General features: G+C 53.2%; 1 protein-coding gene across 4 annotated transcripts in view; it reads right to left on the bottom strand.

Moving 5' to 3' along the window:
* DLGAP4 (DLG associated protein 4) overlaps positions 1–15386 on the bottom strand; it is a 139548-nt gene that overhangs the window by 34925 nt on the left and 89237 nt on the right. The window contains exon 1 of one of the 4 annotated variants that reach the window (XM_047744394.1): positions 13095–13187. The exons of the other annotated variants lie outside the window; for them this stretch is intronic. Coding sequence (XP_047600350.1) covers positions 13095–13155 — 61 coding nt within the window. The 5' untranslated portion in view covers positions 13156–13187. Of the gene's footprint in view, positions 1–13094; positions 13188–15386 lie in introns of those variants that run through there. 4 annotated transcript variants of the gene reach the window in all.

Here is a 15386-nt window from a genome sequence, read left to right as displayed (position 1 = left end):
CTGAGGTGGGGATAGGATTGTGCCCACTTTACAGGTGGGGCATGTGAGGGTCACAAAGGTCAGATAACTTAACCTAGAGCTGCTGACAGTAAGTGGCACCCCCCCATCTGTTCAGCTGCACAGCCTCCCTCACTCTGCTGCTCTGGCTTTAGGCCCCTCCCTGCTAGGAGGGGGCTGCAGGTGTCTGGGGCCCCTGCTGAGCACTGTGCCTCGCAGTGTCCTGCTAGACTCTGGAGTCTGCCTGCGGGGGCATGTCCAAGCTGAGATCCAACTGCTGGAGGGAGAAAAGCCTAAAGCAGAGGCCTGCCTTCTAGGCCCTGGCAATTACTCATGGAAGTCCTGGCCCATTCTGGACTCTCCAGTACCTTCCTCTGTTCAGTGGGCGGGAGGGGTTCTAACCCATGTAATACACCATATTCACACGGCCCCTGACAAACTCAAAAGCATTTTCCTATTCATTTTCATTCAAGGGTAGGGGGTTCCTGCTCTGAATCCCTTCTCTCCACTGCTTGAAATTCTACCATTTGCGAGTCATTTCTTTAGTGGGAAGGAGCCAGAAGACAGAAGGCAATAGGGAGCCAGACAAGCCTGAGTTCAGATCCCAGCTCTGTCCTATACTAACTTGGTGGCCACAGGGAGGGATTATACAGGCTACATCATAAAAGAGTAAGGCTCAGGCCCCAGGCTGGCATGGCTCCTACTAGTTTCTGGTACAGAGTGAGCTAGACCTGGAGTTGGGGGTGGGCAGTGGTGAGCCGCCCTTGGGTCACTGGTTGAACAGGCTGGGCTGGTTCTCTGACCAACCCCAGGAAGTTTTCCTGAAAGAGCTGGACCTTAAGAGCAGCTCGTTGAAGCCAATGGCCAACAGCGCCCAGCAGAGCAAGAGCTTCGTTCTAAGCCTGGCCGAGGCTGTGGGACCTGTCAGGGTCCTTGTCCCCATCTGTGACGTGGTCTGTCATTAGTATGTGTATGGGGAAGAGGCGTCCCTGCCAGGGGCTGGTGGGGTGCCCACAGTCAGGAGCTTGGACACAGGACTGACCCTTCAGCCTCTCAGAGTTGTCTAGGTCCAAAGTCCTGCTGACATACACTCAGAGGAAAAGTGAACTAGCAAGGGGCCAGGCCACATGGCCAGATATAAGAGGAGGAAAGGTGAACTTCTCTTGGATTTTCTACGTCTCCTGGGGCAGAGGTCACAGATAAGTGGTGTGACTAACAGGGAGGATTTCAGTGCCTTGGGGGGCTCCCTGGGTGGCAGGTGTCCCTCAGCTCTGAGCACTGTCTTTCTCCAGGGCAAGGGGATGAAAAACAGGCCCACGACTGCCCTTGGCCCTTCCCACGTGACACTCTGGCCATTCTGGGTTCCCTGCCCCCACTGCCCATCTTCCCGCCGTGGGGCTATTACACACGCTGTTCCTTCTACCTGGGAAGTCCCCACTCCTCCCGCTTCCAATGTGCCTTCTTCAGAGAGGTCTCCTCTGACTGCCCTCTACTCACAGATCAGCCAGCATCCCAATCACGGCACCTGTCACATTTGTCATCCGCTCACTTAGGCATTTACTTGTTGATGGTTATAGGCTTGGGGCTGTTGGGGGAACTCTGTCTGTCTTGGCACAGCAGGTCATATCCCAGGCCCAGGGTACTACCTCAAGCTTTCCAGAAAGCTCTCAATAATATCTGTTGAATGAGAAAATGAACCTCAGCCCTGCTATAAAAACCCTTTAGTTGTCCCAAGTCATTTAGCTTTAGTGAAGACTCCCAAGACTGGAGTATGTAAGCTTTTTGTCTCCTCCCCAATTGGGAGCCCTTTCCAAAGCCTGGTCCCGACTGACCACCCATCTCTGCAGCTTCGTCTCCTGTCCTCCCACCTTCAGAGAAGCAAATGTACACTTTCCCAAACACACCACACTCTGCATGCACCCAAGCCTTTGCACATGCACTTGGCCTGTCAGGATCCCTTTGCAGGTCCTTCGGCCAGTCCCTCCACCACAAGCTCTTGCTGGCCCAGGCAGTGTTCCTCTCCTTTCTCTGTGGGTCAGCTGGAGCACTCAGGGTTGTGGTTGTGCCCCTGACTGAACGTGTGTCCCATGGGTGTCACCAGCCCAGGGCCCAGCCCAGAGGGTGCACAATCATCATGTGCCAGTTAAATTTTAGAGGGGGGCAAGTGGCCCAGAGACCCAAGATGTTGGACCTGGCCAGCACCGCGTCCTCCAGGATGAGACCGCGGCCCTCCCTCCCTGGGGGAGACATTCTATGTGCCACGATTTATAATAACATAGCATGTGGGTCCAGCTTTTTTGTCTGTTCACTCTGGAAAACTTTCGGATTTGCCCAGGAAGCTGGAGAGTGAACACGCCTCCAGCTGAGCCACAGCAGTGCACAGACTGAGCCACCGTCCTGGGGGGCTGCATGCTTCCCTGCCCCCATCTCGGCTCCGCCAGTCCAGCAAGCCCAGGCTCAGACAGGAGCTGGTTGTGCAAGGCCTCCTCCATGCAGTCTGCCCCCGGCCCCAGACATCCAGCCCAGCCTCCCTGCCCCACGGCGCACAAGTCCTTGCTTCTTCTAAGTAGAAGCTCCCTTTGTCTCATTTCTGCCTCTGCTTCAAGATCTTATCCAGCAAACTCTATCAGGTCAGAATTAATTTATTCCTTCATTTTTTTTTTTTTTTTTTTTTTTTTAAACATCAACATGTAACAAGATGACCAGAGCTTTCGGCGCTCAGTAGAATGGCTGTGACTCCATCTCCCAAGAGACAGAGACGCAACAACCCCAGGCAGGTAGGCCCCTGCGAGGGCCTTGGAGCCCAGTGCTGCCCTCCTGCTGCCAGCAACCAGACGTCCAGGCTTGGCAGGGGAGCTGCAGCAGACGCCGAGACTCCTGAAGAGGCACGGATGCAGGGGGCCCCAGACAGTGTGGGAGCCACGGCAGCAGGTTTGACAGAAGAGGCCGTGGGGCCCCCGTCAGCCCCACGTGAACAGACAGAGCTGACCACGGAGCCAGAGCTGCCTCCTCCCTCTGCCCGCCCTGCCAGGTTTCTTGTCCCAGGAAGGGCTGAGGGCCTGTAAGCTCCCCTTCCCTCTCTCACCAGTGAGCAACCTGTCAAACGACACAACTACACGCACATTTGTGTGCTGCGGGAAAACCTGCTCAAGGTTTCTATCTACCAGCTTCAAAGGCCTCCCTTCTTCCGTTTCCTCCCCTGCAACAGGGGAAGTTGGGAGGGAACTGCAAGCAGTTAGGTCAGGATCAGGGACAGACTGACCGCTGAGAGCCACATTCCTGACAATAGTTCACATCACCCCACCTTCCCACCATGTCCGTCTGGAAGCCACCTCCCTCCCTGTGCCTTCAGAGCTGGCAACGTCAGACGTCCAAACTCCAGCGAGAGCGCCCAGCGGCACATCTTACCCCAGCGTTGTCCCGGGAACCCTCTACCACTCCCCACAACCACGTGCTTCCTAACTGCCTCTCCCATCCATTCCTGATCCCACTGACCTAGAACCAGCCTTCCCTAGACCACCCGGCCTGCTCCTCCCTGGCCCCCAACATCCTGTCCTGTCTTTCTGGTCTCTCTTCCATCTTGGCCAGCCATTGGAGAAATCCGACCATGTCATGGCTTAGTTTGAAACCTTTCAATGATGCCACAACCCACCCCATGGACTTGGAACAAACCCTTCAGTGGAGGCCTTTAGGGCCTCCAGAATCGACACCTGCCTCGGACGCCCAAGTCCGTAGGAGCTAAGAGGTCACAAAGGCAGCACACTGGGGAAGACAAAGCAACAGAGCTCAGGGAGCCCTGGCCACCCTCTTGGAGTCCTGTCCAGAAACCCGGATGCACTCCTGCTCGTGATGTTCCAGTGCGGACAGCGGCCCTCATCAAGCACTGACTGGGCCAGGCCCGAGCCAGCACTTCATCTGCGGTTAGTACCTGTGACCGTACCTGTGAATTCACCTACTTGGTAACAGGTTTGTAACCCCAAAGCCAATACTCGCGGGGTTTTTGTGGGCACTGCCAGACACCCAGGGCACACTTCCTGAGCCTGAACAAGGGGATGCCCAAGCCTTCTTGTTTTAGCTCTTATCCTGTGAACAAGTAGGATTTTCCTGGCCTACTCAGGGCTATGTTTTTTCACATTTTGTTCTTTCTGCTGGCGATTTCTCCATAGCACTGAAGTGCCATCCCACATTGCTGAGTACAAGAAAGCTGTGACTTGCCTGTGGAGAAACTCTGTATCCGACAGATCTTGTTCAGGTACAAGTTACAGCACTATTAGCCAATTCAGCGTTAATAATTCATCAGTATATTGTTTTTAAACAGAAAGACTCAGAAAACAAGGTTATGTATTGATTGGTTGGTGGAAATTAAGACCAGAGTCCTGCAGGGCCTCGATTTCCCCCAGGAGCCATGGTTCAGTCCTCGTTCCCTAATTGTCAGACTTCATGAATATAACTAATGCAAATATGTATGCACTGCGCTCCCACCAACTGAATCCTCAGAATGGGTGCATTCGAAATTGGTCCGTCACTGCCCCATTTTACAGAGAGGCTCGGGGGGGGGAGGGGGGAGACGCCCCAGCTCACCTCCCAGCGAGGCAGTGTTGGGGCTGGGGCTTAAACCCGGGCTGCCTGAAGGCTGGCTACTACCCTACGCCCCCACCCACTGCACTAACTGGGTGAGGGTCATGGGGAGGCAGCAGCCTTGGGCGCATGGATCATTTCACCCAGAAAATGGGGTGTGATACCCAATACGCCCTGAGGAGGAGCCAAAGAGATGAAGACAGGACGCTTTAGCATCATGGGCTGGGTGCTCGCTTCGCAGCACGCGTACTAAAATTAGAATCATGGGCTGAGCCACTGCAACTACTGTTACCGTGGTTTCTGGATCAAAGAGAGAGCGATCATCTTCTGGGAGACCTCCCGGGGACCCCAGTCACCCAGTGGCAAGAAAAGGAGGGGTTTTAATGTGAAGGGATCCTCTGTGAGCAAAGGAGCGGGACAGGACACGGCTTGGCCAAGTAGGACGGAGGAAACACCACTGGTGAAGGGAAGACAGGGACCAAGGCAAGGAGGCCTGAGGGCTGTGTGGACCACAAGAACAGAGGCATCTTCCTCCTGCCCCCAGAATCCCTCATGAAGTCCCTCCCAACTGACCTGCAGGAGAGGGGCTACCTGCCCGCAGCCGGGAGCACGGATCGCCTTCTTAACAGCCCAGTGCACCGGGCAGCTCCATATGAAGTCCCAAGGCCATCCCCAGGCTGAGAGTGTCCAGAATTAATCTGAATCCTTTCTTCCCCCACAATGGCTTTCTTCTCAGAGAGCGGTGACCTCATGCACTCTTTTACACACTCCAGAAGCCTGGGAATGCCCCCCCAACAAAGCACATTTTATAGAGACTGGCTTCTCTCTCTCCCCACCAGCCTGGTCTAGGCTGCCACTTGCTGGCCTCTGGCCTTTCTGCTTTGTCAGTGGCCCAACCACCCACCCACAAACACTCTCCCAACAGCAGCTTGAAGAGTTTGTCTTAAAATACAAAATGGTGGGCCGCCTGGGTGGCTCAGTGGGTTAAAGCCTCTGCCTTCGGCTCAGGTCATGATCCCAGGGTCCTGGGATTGAGCCCCGCATGGGGCTCTCTGCTCAGCAGGGAGCTGGTTTCCTCCTCTCTCTCTGCCTGCTTCTCTGCCTACTTGTGATCTCTGTCAAATAAATAAATAAAATCTTTTAAAAAAAAAAGTACAAAATGGAAGGGCACCTGGGTGGCTCAGTGAGTTAAAGCCTCTCTGCCTTCGGCTCAGGTCATGATACCGGTGTCCTGGGATCGAGCCCCGCATAGGGCTCTCTGTTCGGTGGGGAGCCTGCTTCCCCCTCTCTCTCTGCCTGCCTCTCTGCCTGCTTGTGATCTGTGTGTCAAATAAATAAAAAAAAATTTAAAAAAAAAATGGACTACTTCCTTCCCTTTCTAGAGCCTTCAAAGGCTCCCCACTCCGTGAAGAATAAAAAGCACACCACTTACTTTGGCCTACAGTAAGAACTGGACCCTCCTTTACCCACCCCCCCATTTCCACACTTGGTCCCTATGCCTTCCCCTTGCTCATTCTGTTCCAGCTGCACTAGCCTCTTTGCTGTTCTCAAACATTCTGAGCATGTGCCCACCTCAGGGCCGCTGAACCTGCGAAATGACCCCCACCCTCACCTCTGCATGTCTGTTCCTTCCCACCCTGATCTGTCTCTGCTCAGGAGTTGGGTCCTCAAGAGGACCTCTCTGACCACCCTGTCTAAAGCTGTTACTCTTTGAAGACCCTATTTCATTCATGCATTAATCAACTTACTGGTTTATACTTGTCTTCTCCCTCCTACCCGAAAGGGATCCTGAATATCTAATACAGGTTCCTGAGTGTGGAGACCTAAATATCTTGTATAATTACGATGCTCTCCCAGCACCAGGCCAATACATGCCTGGGTTCTGTAAATACTTACTGAATAAATGAACAACCTCCTATTTGACGGTTGGGTAAACTGAGGCTCAAGGAAGCAGAATGATCTACTCCTGAGTCTGAGTTGGAATCCAATGCCCAGGGCTTTGAGCTCTTTTTAGGTCATTCCCCAAAAAACACACACGCGCGCGCGCGCACACTACAGGAACAGTCTGGTGGGAGGTTAAGCCTTGAGCAACACTGCCTGAGGTCGGGCAACGAGGCTATGGGAATGAGACCTCAATAAACCCTAAGGAACAGGGTACCAGAAATTGTTTGAAAATAACCACTCTTAAAAGCTGGCAGAGAGAAAAGCAAGCAGTGCTTCCAGTAACATTTTCCAGGCAAGGCGTATCACAAGTTCAGATTTAAAAGAATCATTACCGAATGAGTCCTGGCCAGGTGCTACTTTATTCCGGACACAGGCCTGGGAGGGGAGCGAATTGTCACTGAAGTTTTATAGATGAGGGAGCAGGCTTTTCACTTTGAGGAGTGGCAGTGTGGAAAAGCTGTGCTCTGTGAGGCCAAGGTGCCAGGTTCTAAACTCAACACCAGACATGGTGGGCAGAGTACCTTCTACAGGGCCTGATCCTTCCTGAGCCTTTGTTTCCCAGCTGTAAACTAAGCAGACGGACCTTGAATGGGGGTCACAAGTTCAAATGTCTATAGGAGATTGTTTATCTAACCTCTCTGGTCCACAGCTGCCACGTGCAGACCTGGGTGACAGAAGTCAGAAATCTGGACTTAAAAAATTAGTAAAACCCCCATTTATATATATATATATATTTTTTTTTAAAGACAAGGATGTCATACATCCTGCCTTTTTAAAAAAGATTTATTTATTTATTATTTGTCAGAGAGAGAGAGAGAGAGAGAGAGTGCACGTGCACACAAGCAGGCAGACTGGCAGGCAGAGGCAGAAAGAGAAGCAGGCTCCCTGCCGAACAAGGGGCCCGATGTGGGACTCGATCCCAGGACCCTGGGATCATGACCTGAACTGAAGGCAGCGGCTTAACTGACTGAGCCACCCAGGCATCCCAAAAGCCCCGTATTTTTAAACAGAATGAGTTCAGCTCAGATCTGTGACTGCTGGAGCAGCAGTTCTCAGACCTCCTTGCTTTTTCTGGAGTTCTAGCCCCCCCTACCCTCGCTCCCAGGAAGGCTGTCTGTAAGAGCTTCCCCCGTGGAAAGGCAGGACAACCTTGGGAACCTTGAAATTAAGGCAGCCAGGAGGTACTTCTGGTGGTGTCTCAGGTCTGGCTGGGTGAAAGCGAAGAAAGCCCCTCCTGGTCGGCAGGCCGGGTCTGGTTTCAGGTTCTCGGCACCTACGACAGGGTCCGGAGTGCGGATGGCCAACCCCCTCTTCATGGGCCTGGAGCAGCTGCCTGAGTGGGACCTGCTCGGTTACACCCATCCCCCACGCCCGAGACAGCTGCTGTGCTGTGTGACGGTTCTGTCTTGACACGCTCAGGCCAGAGGGGCTAGAGGAAGGGTTAAGCAACGCCCGCCGGACGGACCCAGAGTGCAGGTCAGCTGGGTCTCCAGGACAGGAAGCTGTGGGTCGGGAGACTTCACAAGCTCCAGGGCGTCTCCCCTGGCGGAGGGTGGCCATGAGCTGGCGGAGCTCCTTTCAGGTCACCACCTCTCTACCGGCCCACCATTCCTGTTTCAAAGAGGAAGAAAGGGAAGCTCAGAGAGAAGGGAGTAACCCAAGGTAGCACAGCCAGTAGGTGGAAAAGCCTGGATCTGAGCTCAGCCTTTCTGATTCCAGGGCCAGTGCTTGTAGTCCCTACTACACCACACGGCCCATGGCTGGAGTTTGGTGCCACCCAGCAGGGCCTGGCTGCGATCTTGGCCAGGCCAGTTCCCCAGGCAGGACCTAGACAGGCTTCCGCTCCTGAAGTCCTCAAGCAGGGTTTGATGATTTCCTGAGTAAGTTAGAAGGTGGCAGCCTCTGGTTCTGCTGGCCATGGGGGCAGAAGCCTGGTGCCCCTTGGACCAGGACCACAGCACATGGAAGGAAAAAGTGGCCCCTACGCCCATCTGTGACCACTACTGCTCAATGCCCTTCCACAGGCCTTCTCCTCCAGGTGTGTGGTCCCAGACACCCTGGCCCTCTCACCAGAAGCACCAGAACCCTTGACATGGGTTCCCCAGTCGCCCAGGATTTCCCTAGCTTGGCTCTCACTACAGCTTCAAAGTAAAGCCCAGAGAGGTGAGGCTACCTCTCCTAGGTCACACAGCTGGTTGAAGGGGTGATGGCTCCAAATTCCAGGGTCCTAGGAGATAATATTGCCAGTAATTTTCAAACCAGGTTCTGAGAGCGCCCAGGGGAACCTGAAGAAGGCTTCTTTGACTCCCACTTTCCTTTTTTTCCTCCATATGGAATTCCCACAGTACCCCGAAACCCACCACATGACTTCAACCTCCTCATAGTACAAAGGAGGAAATCGAGGATCAGAAGGGCACATGTGCTTTCTGAGGATCAAGTGGCAGAGCAGGGACTGCTGCCTGGGGCTCTGAATGTTGGCATGTCCTCTCTTCCCCAGAGACTGAGAAAGGAAGATGCCTTCAGGTTCCAGGCCTGGAGACCACCAGATCCAGGCTTTCAGGAAGGCAGTCCTACCTCCTCCAGCCCCTAACCAGGGGACCCCAAATGGCATGCTGCTCTCGAAATCCATTTCTACCATTACTGTAACAGTGTCCAGTAAAAGCAACATTGTCAGGCAACATTCACTCCTCCCCCATTCTCTGTTTTTTTAAGATTTTATTTTTAAGTAAGCTCTATACTCAATGTGGGGCTTGAACTTAACAAATTCAAGATCACGCTTTACCAACTGGGCCAGCCAGGCGCCTCCCCCCTTTCCGTTCTGTGTTGGAATCTGCCACAAACATCGTCTTGTTATCTTATTTATCCTCCGAGACCTGCCGGCAGAGTGTGCTTTGCCAGCAGCTCTGCTCAGGGGCCCCTGCCCTACCCCCCAGGACACCTATTACCACCACCCCTGGGAGTCGGAGTTTTAAAGAGATGCCAGCTTCCAAGCTGTCGTTACTGAATCACAACTTCTCATTGTATGTCAGAGTTATAACCACTAGATGATATCCAGGGTTTCGGGATGCTGTGGCTCCAGCCGTGTAAAAAGCTGATGTGTAGAGCCCCTTGTCTGGCCTGGTGGAGAGTTGTTGGGGGAGCAGGGCTTAGAGAGAATCCAAGATTTGGTTTTTCAAATACTGGCTCTAGCATGCGGACTTCACTTCTGCCTTTCCAAGGTCTCAGGGCCCCAGTCTGGGAAATACGACTTAGAAAAAGCCTTAAAAAACCACCCTTGCTGGGGTGCCGGGGTGGCTCAGTGGGTTGAGGCCCCTGCCTTCGGCTCGGGTCATGGTCCCAGGGTGCTGGGATCGGACCCCGCGTTGGGCTCTCAGCTCAGCGGGGAGCCTGCCTTCCCCCCTCTCTCTGCCTGCCTCTCTGCCTGTGATCTCTGTCAAAAAACAAAACAAAACAAAACAACAAAAAACCCCCCACCCTTGCTTTTGGAGGGCTGACGTCAAACCCCGGGGATGGGTCACAAAAGCCTGGCTTTTTAGAAGCTGTTACAGGCCCCTGTGTTCAGAGGCAGACACACTGCCAGGCCCCATGCACCCGAACTGCTGGCCTCTTTCATCATTCTGAATGACCGAGAGGATCCCAGAATAGAAAGAAGGTGCTAACGGGCTCATTCACTGTGCCTAGAATGACAGGTGGTATATTGGATGACAGGATCAGGAGCCAAGAAGCCCGGGCAGCTGAGAGATGGGATGAAAAAAAGAGGACGGAATTGAATGGGGAAAACCTTGGGTTCAGGTCAGGTCAGCACTGGCAACGCTGCCTGCCTTGGTGCCAGGCCCGGGGACAGGGACAGAAGAGGGGAGAGGGCCTGGTCCTCAGAGTTAGACCATTATATAAGAAAGCAGCACATGTGGGAAAATGCCTTGGCACCTCCTGCTGACCACAGACATGTCCGAGGCTGCCCTGACAGAAAAGGTACAGGACATGGGGCTGGGGTGGGGAGGGAGGTTGGGGGTGGGCAGCCCCCACTGAACTCAGGATGACACCGTGGGTCGTGCTGGCAATTCTGGACATGGGGCACTGCCCAGCTGGAGCCCGACGAGAAGGCGGCAATCCGCAAGGGCAGAAGGCTCAAATCCATCCCATGATGACAAATGCCTATTTTTCCACGGGGAAGCCACACACTGGGTCCTGGGCAGGCAGAAGGATCTGGGATGAGTAAGTCCTTGTGCTGAGGAAACTCGAAGGAGAATGCCAGAGTGGCAAGAAAGTGCCTGCTTTGCTGGGCGGAGCCACTGGGAACACTACCATGGGGAGCACCGCCATGGGGAGCACCACCCAAGAAGGCTGGGACTAACTGATCAAGAATGCTGTGACTGATTAGTGCTGTCTGTCAGAGATGTGCCGCAGACGGGTTGTGACACACGTGTACCACGAATCACACCTAGTTCAACATGAGGGAGGGCTTGGACAGACTGGGATAGTGTTCTGGAAAAAACAGGCAATTCAGAAAAGCAGGGCTACTGTCTTCCAATACCTAGGAGACTGTCACATATCCACGTGCTCCAGGTCATCACACTGCAGCCTGAGTGGGCCTGAGTGGGGACAGGAAAGGGGATACGGATTTTGCATTATAAGGAGGCACTTTCTAGAGGGCAGAGCTGCCCAGGAGGGTGCAGTGAGGCTGGACACAGGCATGATGGCTGCCGGGACAAGACACAAGCCCTCGTGGGTGTGACCTTTCTGACTCCACCCAAGCCGGAGTTGTCTGTTCTTTCTTTGCCCTCCTACTCCACACCCAGTTCTGGATGCGACATCAGACATTGTGTGTGACATTCATACTTGAAACTCTTCTTTTTTTCACCCAGAGAATTGTTATCAACAAGCAAAAAAGATGGAGGAGAATGTTCATTCAGCCCAGCTACATGGGAAACGGCATGAGGACCTACACCAGGGCCTCAGCACAGAGGGGGCTTACAGTGCCTTCCTCCGGGAAGTCTGGCAGCACAGAGCCCCCACCTGAGACGATAAGCCCGTCTTCGGAACAGGAGATCAGTCAGCACTTGCTACCTGCTTCTGAGCCCTGGCTCTGTACTCACTCACTGTACCACTTAGGCTCCCGGGCCTCAGTTTCTCTCATCCATAACAGGCCAACAATAGCCACTCGCCTTGCCCACCCCCCACCCCCGGGACCACTGTGTCTGCAGAAGACAGGTGGGAAAGGGTCTGGCGGGCTCCCATGCAGCCACTGCCCCATCCCAGCCCCGTCAACGGCCTGCAGCAGGTGGGGTCAGTGCCTTGCATGAGGACCCACAGCTGTCCACCTCCTCCACGCCTCACGTGTATCGCTGTCTCACCGTCTGCTAGTTTTGACTGGTGACCACTGGTGTCCCTGCCTTGCCAAACTCCCCTCTCTCTCCAGCACCCTCTTCATGGCAACACATCACATTCTCAGCTTCAGGCCTCTCTGCACAGGCTGCTCCCCGCCTGCAAAGTCCTACCCGCCCGCCCAATTCCGCCTCCTCCTCCAGATCTCAGTTCCGGCAGGACTCCCTCCAAGAAGCCTTCCCTGACCGGCTCCCTTGCTGGGTCAAGCCCCATGATTAGCCGTGCTCCGGGCCCTTGCCATCGCACTGTTTTACAGACCTGTTTGCTTTCCTGCTTCTCCCTTTAGACCCTGAGGCCCCCGAAGGCAGTGACTATGTGGTTTCCGTCCCTGTAATCCTGTCTCCAGCCCAGAAGAGGCACCCAGGCAAAGGTCTGCTGACATTTAGGAGATACGACCCAGCTCCTGACTTTACCCCAAAAGAGGTACAGGCCTACAGGGCCTTCCCCCGGAAGAAGCCCGTGAGGACGCAGCAAGTAGCAAAGCGTCTGTAGGAACTGACTTGGCAAGCGGAAGACAGAGACGCTGGGACAAGTCGTGACTACAGGCTTCTTCCTCACGCCCCCGGACCCATCCCTGATCAATTTTTTCCCAGCCACCCTGAAAGCCCAATATGGTGACACGTGGGGAGATCTCTTTGAAAGAACACCTAACCCAAGTGAAGGTCTCCAACCTCCCCACCCGCCCCGACAATGGCGCAGGGTACGAAGTGGGTGATTGGCGGCTAACGGTCATAATTACCAGTGTTCAGTGTCTGCTCAGGAATCTGCAGTGGCCCAGTCACTGTCCGAGGTCCTTACACCTGCGTCTTACATTTGATCCCCTCAGGAGATGTTTTCACCATCTCCCCGCGTGCTGCTGAGGAAACGGGGGCTCAGAGAGGTTGAGGGACTTGCTCAGCGTCACACAGCAAGTCGTGTTCTATCTGGTAAGTAGCGCAGACCCTATAGGTTTCACTCTCCAGAACCCGACCTTCCCAGCATCCAGTCTCACATATAGTAAAAATACGAGCTCACCGATGACCACCACCGAGCTCACCAATGAACACCACCGCACACACATTCCTTCAAGGCTTAGAAGCCACTGCAAAAAGACAAGTTTGGTCTCCTCCCGCTGGTGGAGAGCACACTCCCACAAAGACCTCCAGCCCGAGCCAGCACCCCAGAGAGTACCTGAAGAAAGTGGACTTTACCTCGACAACTTCTACCCCTCTGGGAGCTGTTGTACCTCGATGTTCTTGCAAGCACAGTCATCACACCTGCTCAGACTTTGGGCTGTCCTGCCCAAGGGCCCTTTTCCGCTCTCACAAAGAGACCTGTGACATCACCTGCCCTTGAAACAGTCCCTTCCCCTCCCAGCACTGCCTCCCATCTATGAAAGCTGGAGACTATGGTCAGGGTGGAGGTGGCACTGGTTGCACGGGTGTGCTACTTCTGGGTGACTAGGAGGACATGTCTGTGTTAAGAAGGATCCTGGTGGGGCGCCCGGGTGGCTCAGTGGGTTAAAGCCTCTGCCTGCGGCCCAGGTCATGATCCCAGGGTCCTGGGATCCAACCCTGCATTAGGCTCTCTGCTCAGCAGGGAGCCTGCTTCCTCCTCTCTCTCTTTGCCTGCCTCCCTGCCTGCTTGTGATCTCTGTCAAATAAATAAATAAAATCTTAAAAAAAAAAAAAAAAAAAAAGGATCCTGGAGCTGTGTCCGGGCGCAGCGGGAGTGCTGTGACTGACTGGTGTGGTTTGCCATGGGCCTAGTATGGGGAGTAACAGCAAAGTGCAAGGTTTGTGTGGTCCCTGGTGAGACGATCACCACAGATGTGCTGTAGGACTCTATTCCCATGATGCAGAATCCCTGTCCTTGACTCCCCACCAAGACCTTCACCCCTCATCCTCCCCTGTAGGCCCGCCAATAAGAGAGTTTCTTGGGCAATGTTTTAAACCCAGTTAGATGGGAAAGCAACTCTCTGTTTCACAGTCTCCTGCCCATCAAAAGAATGACCGACGAGGAGCCTGCAATAGCTGCAGCTTGTGAGCAAGGGTGGCTGGGTCTCAGCGCACGGTCAATGCCAAGTGCCAAGTGACCTCAGGCCAGTCACGCCACTTCTAAGTCTCTACTGCTTCGGTACCATGGGGATCAGAAGTTCCATTTCCCTTGCATTTAATCACAATCAAACACTGCGCTAGGATCCCCAAGACTGCCAAGGGAAGTCCACTATCTACCTCACTGATTTGGGGATGTCTACATGATAGGAGACATTGTCCCATTTCTCAGAAGAGGAAGACGAGGCTCAGAGAGGTGGAGGGACTTGGTCCAAATCCCACAGCAGGTAAGCAGCTAATTGAGGAACTGTGCCTGGGTCCTACGATTACTTCCCCAACCTCTTATTCCGCCTCCACAGGGGGGCTGTGGCCAGGCTCCACACAGCCACCTCGGGCCTCTCAGGAGGTGATCAGTCTGTTAACTCTGCTGGAACGCGGTCACACGAAGCTGTGAGTGGTAGTGTGCTTTAACTGGGAGAATTAATCCCCACCCAAAGACTTCATTGTTCAGAGATATCATATAACCCCCTTTTCAAATACATCCTCCTAAGACGGGCTTGTGAATGAGGCACCTGGAGGAGTTGAATCCAAGAGACAAAGTAGAATGGTGGTTGCCAAGGGCTTTGGGCGGGGGGATGGGGGTGGGTGGGCAGTGGTGGTGGCAGAACGCGGAGCTACTGTTTAATGGGTGAAGAGTTTCAGTTTTGCAAGACGGAAAGAGTTCTGGGGATAGAGGTGAGGCAACAACGTGACGGTACTTTCTGCCACTGAACTGTACACTTCAAAACAGGTAAGATGGCAAACCGTTGTCACGTGCATTTTATCCCAAATCTCTTAAGAATGGGGGGGGGGCTAGTGAGGAGTCTACTAAGGGATTCCTTACAAATGAGCTCAATTATCAAACTGCTGTTTTACAACCCAAATCCAAAAGGTACAGAATAAAATATTTAAAACTACTATAAGCAGGAATTTAAAACATTTCTGCTTTGAGTTAAACATGTTTGTGAGCAGGGGCTGATCTAAAATCTGCCTGCAATCTCTTTTCTGACATTCAAGAAAGAGAAATCAGAAGACAAAATTCAAATAGAAAATAAGATCAGAGGTCCTTGATGACAGTCATGGATGTATTGGTATCAGAACCTTGGAAAAGAGGTGGATAGGAAAGTGTGTGGAAATACAAAGTTTAAACTAAAAAAGAAATAACTGCAGAAAATGGAGGCGGGGGTCATTCTAATCTCATTGCCTGGACACAATTACTAGTGTATCATTCTGTACCAAAACTTTTTAAACTGTGATCATTTTAGAACTGCACCCTTGCTAAAAAGAAATAGAAACTTCTGCTTTGGCCTTTCTACACAGTAGTGTGGCGGAAGAGAAGAGTGAACCAAGACTTCAAATCTTGATTAAGCTGTGTGACTTTGGGCAAGTCTCTCAACCTCCCTGTTCCAT

The sequence above is a fragment of the Lutra lutra genome, chromosome 9 (genome assembly GCF_902655055.1).
Source record: "Lutra lutra chromosome 9, mLutLut1.2, whole genome shotgun sequence".
Classification (NCBI taxonomy): domain Eukaryota; kingdom Metazoa; phylum Chordata; class Mammalia; order Carnivora; family Mustelidae; genus Lutra; species Lutra lutra.
Note: the sequence above shows the minus strand (reverse complement) of the source record. Positions and strands in the feature narration are given on the sequence as shown.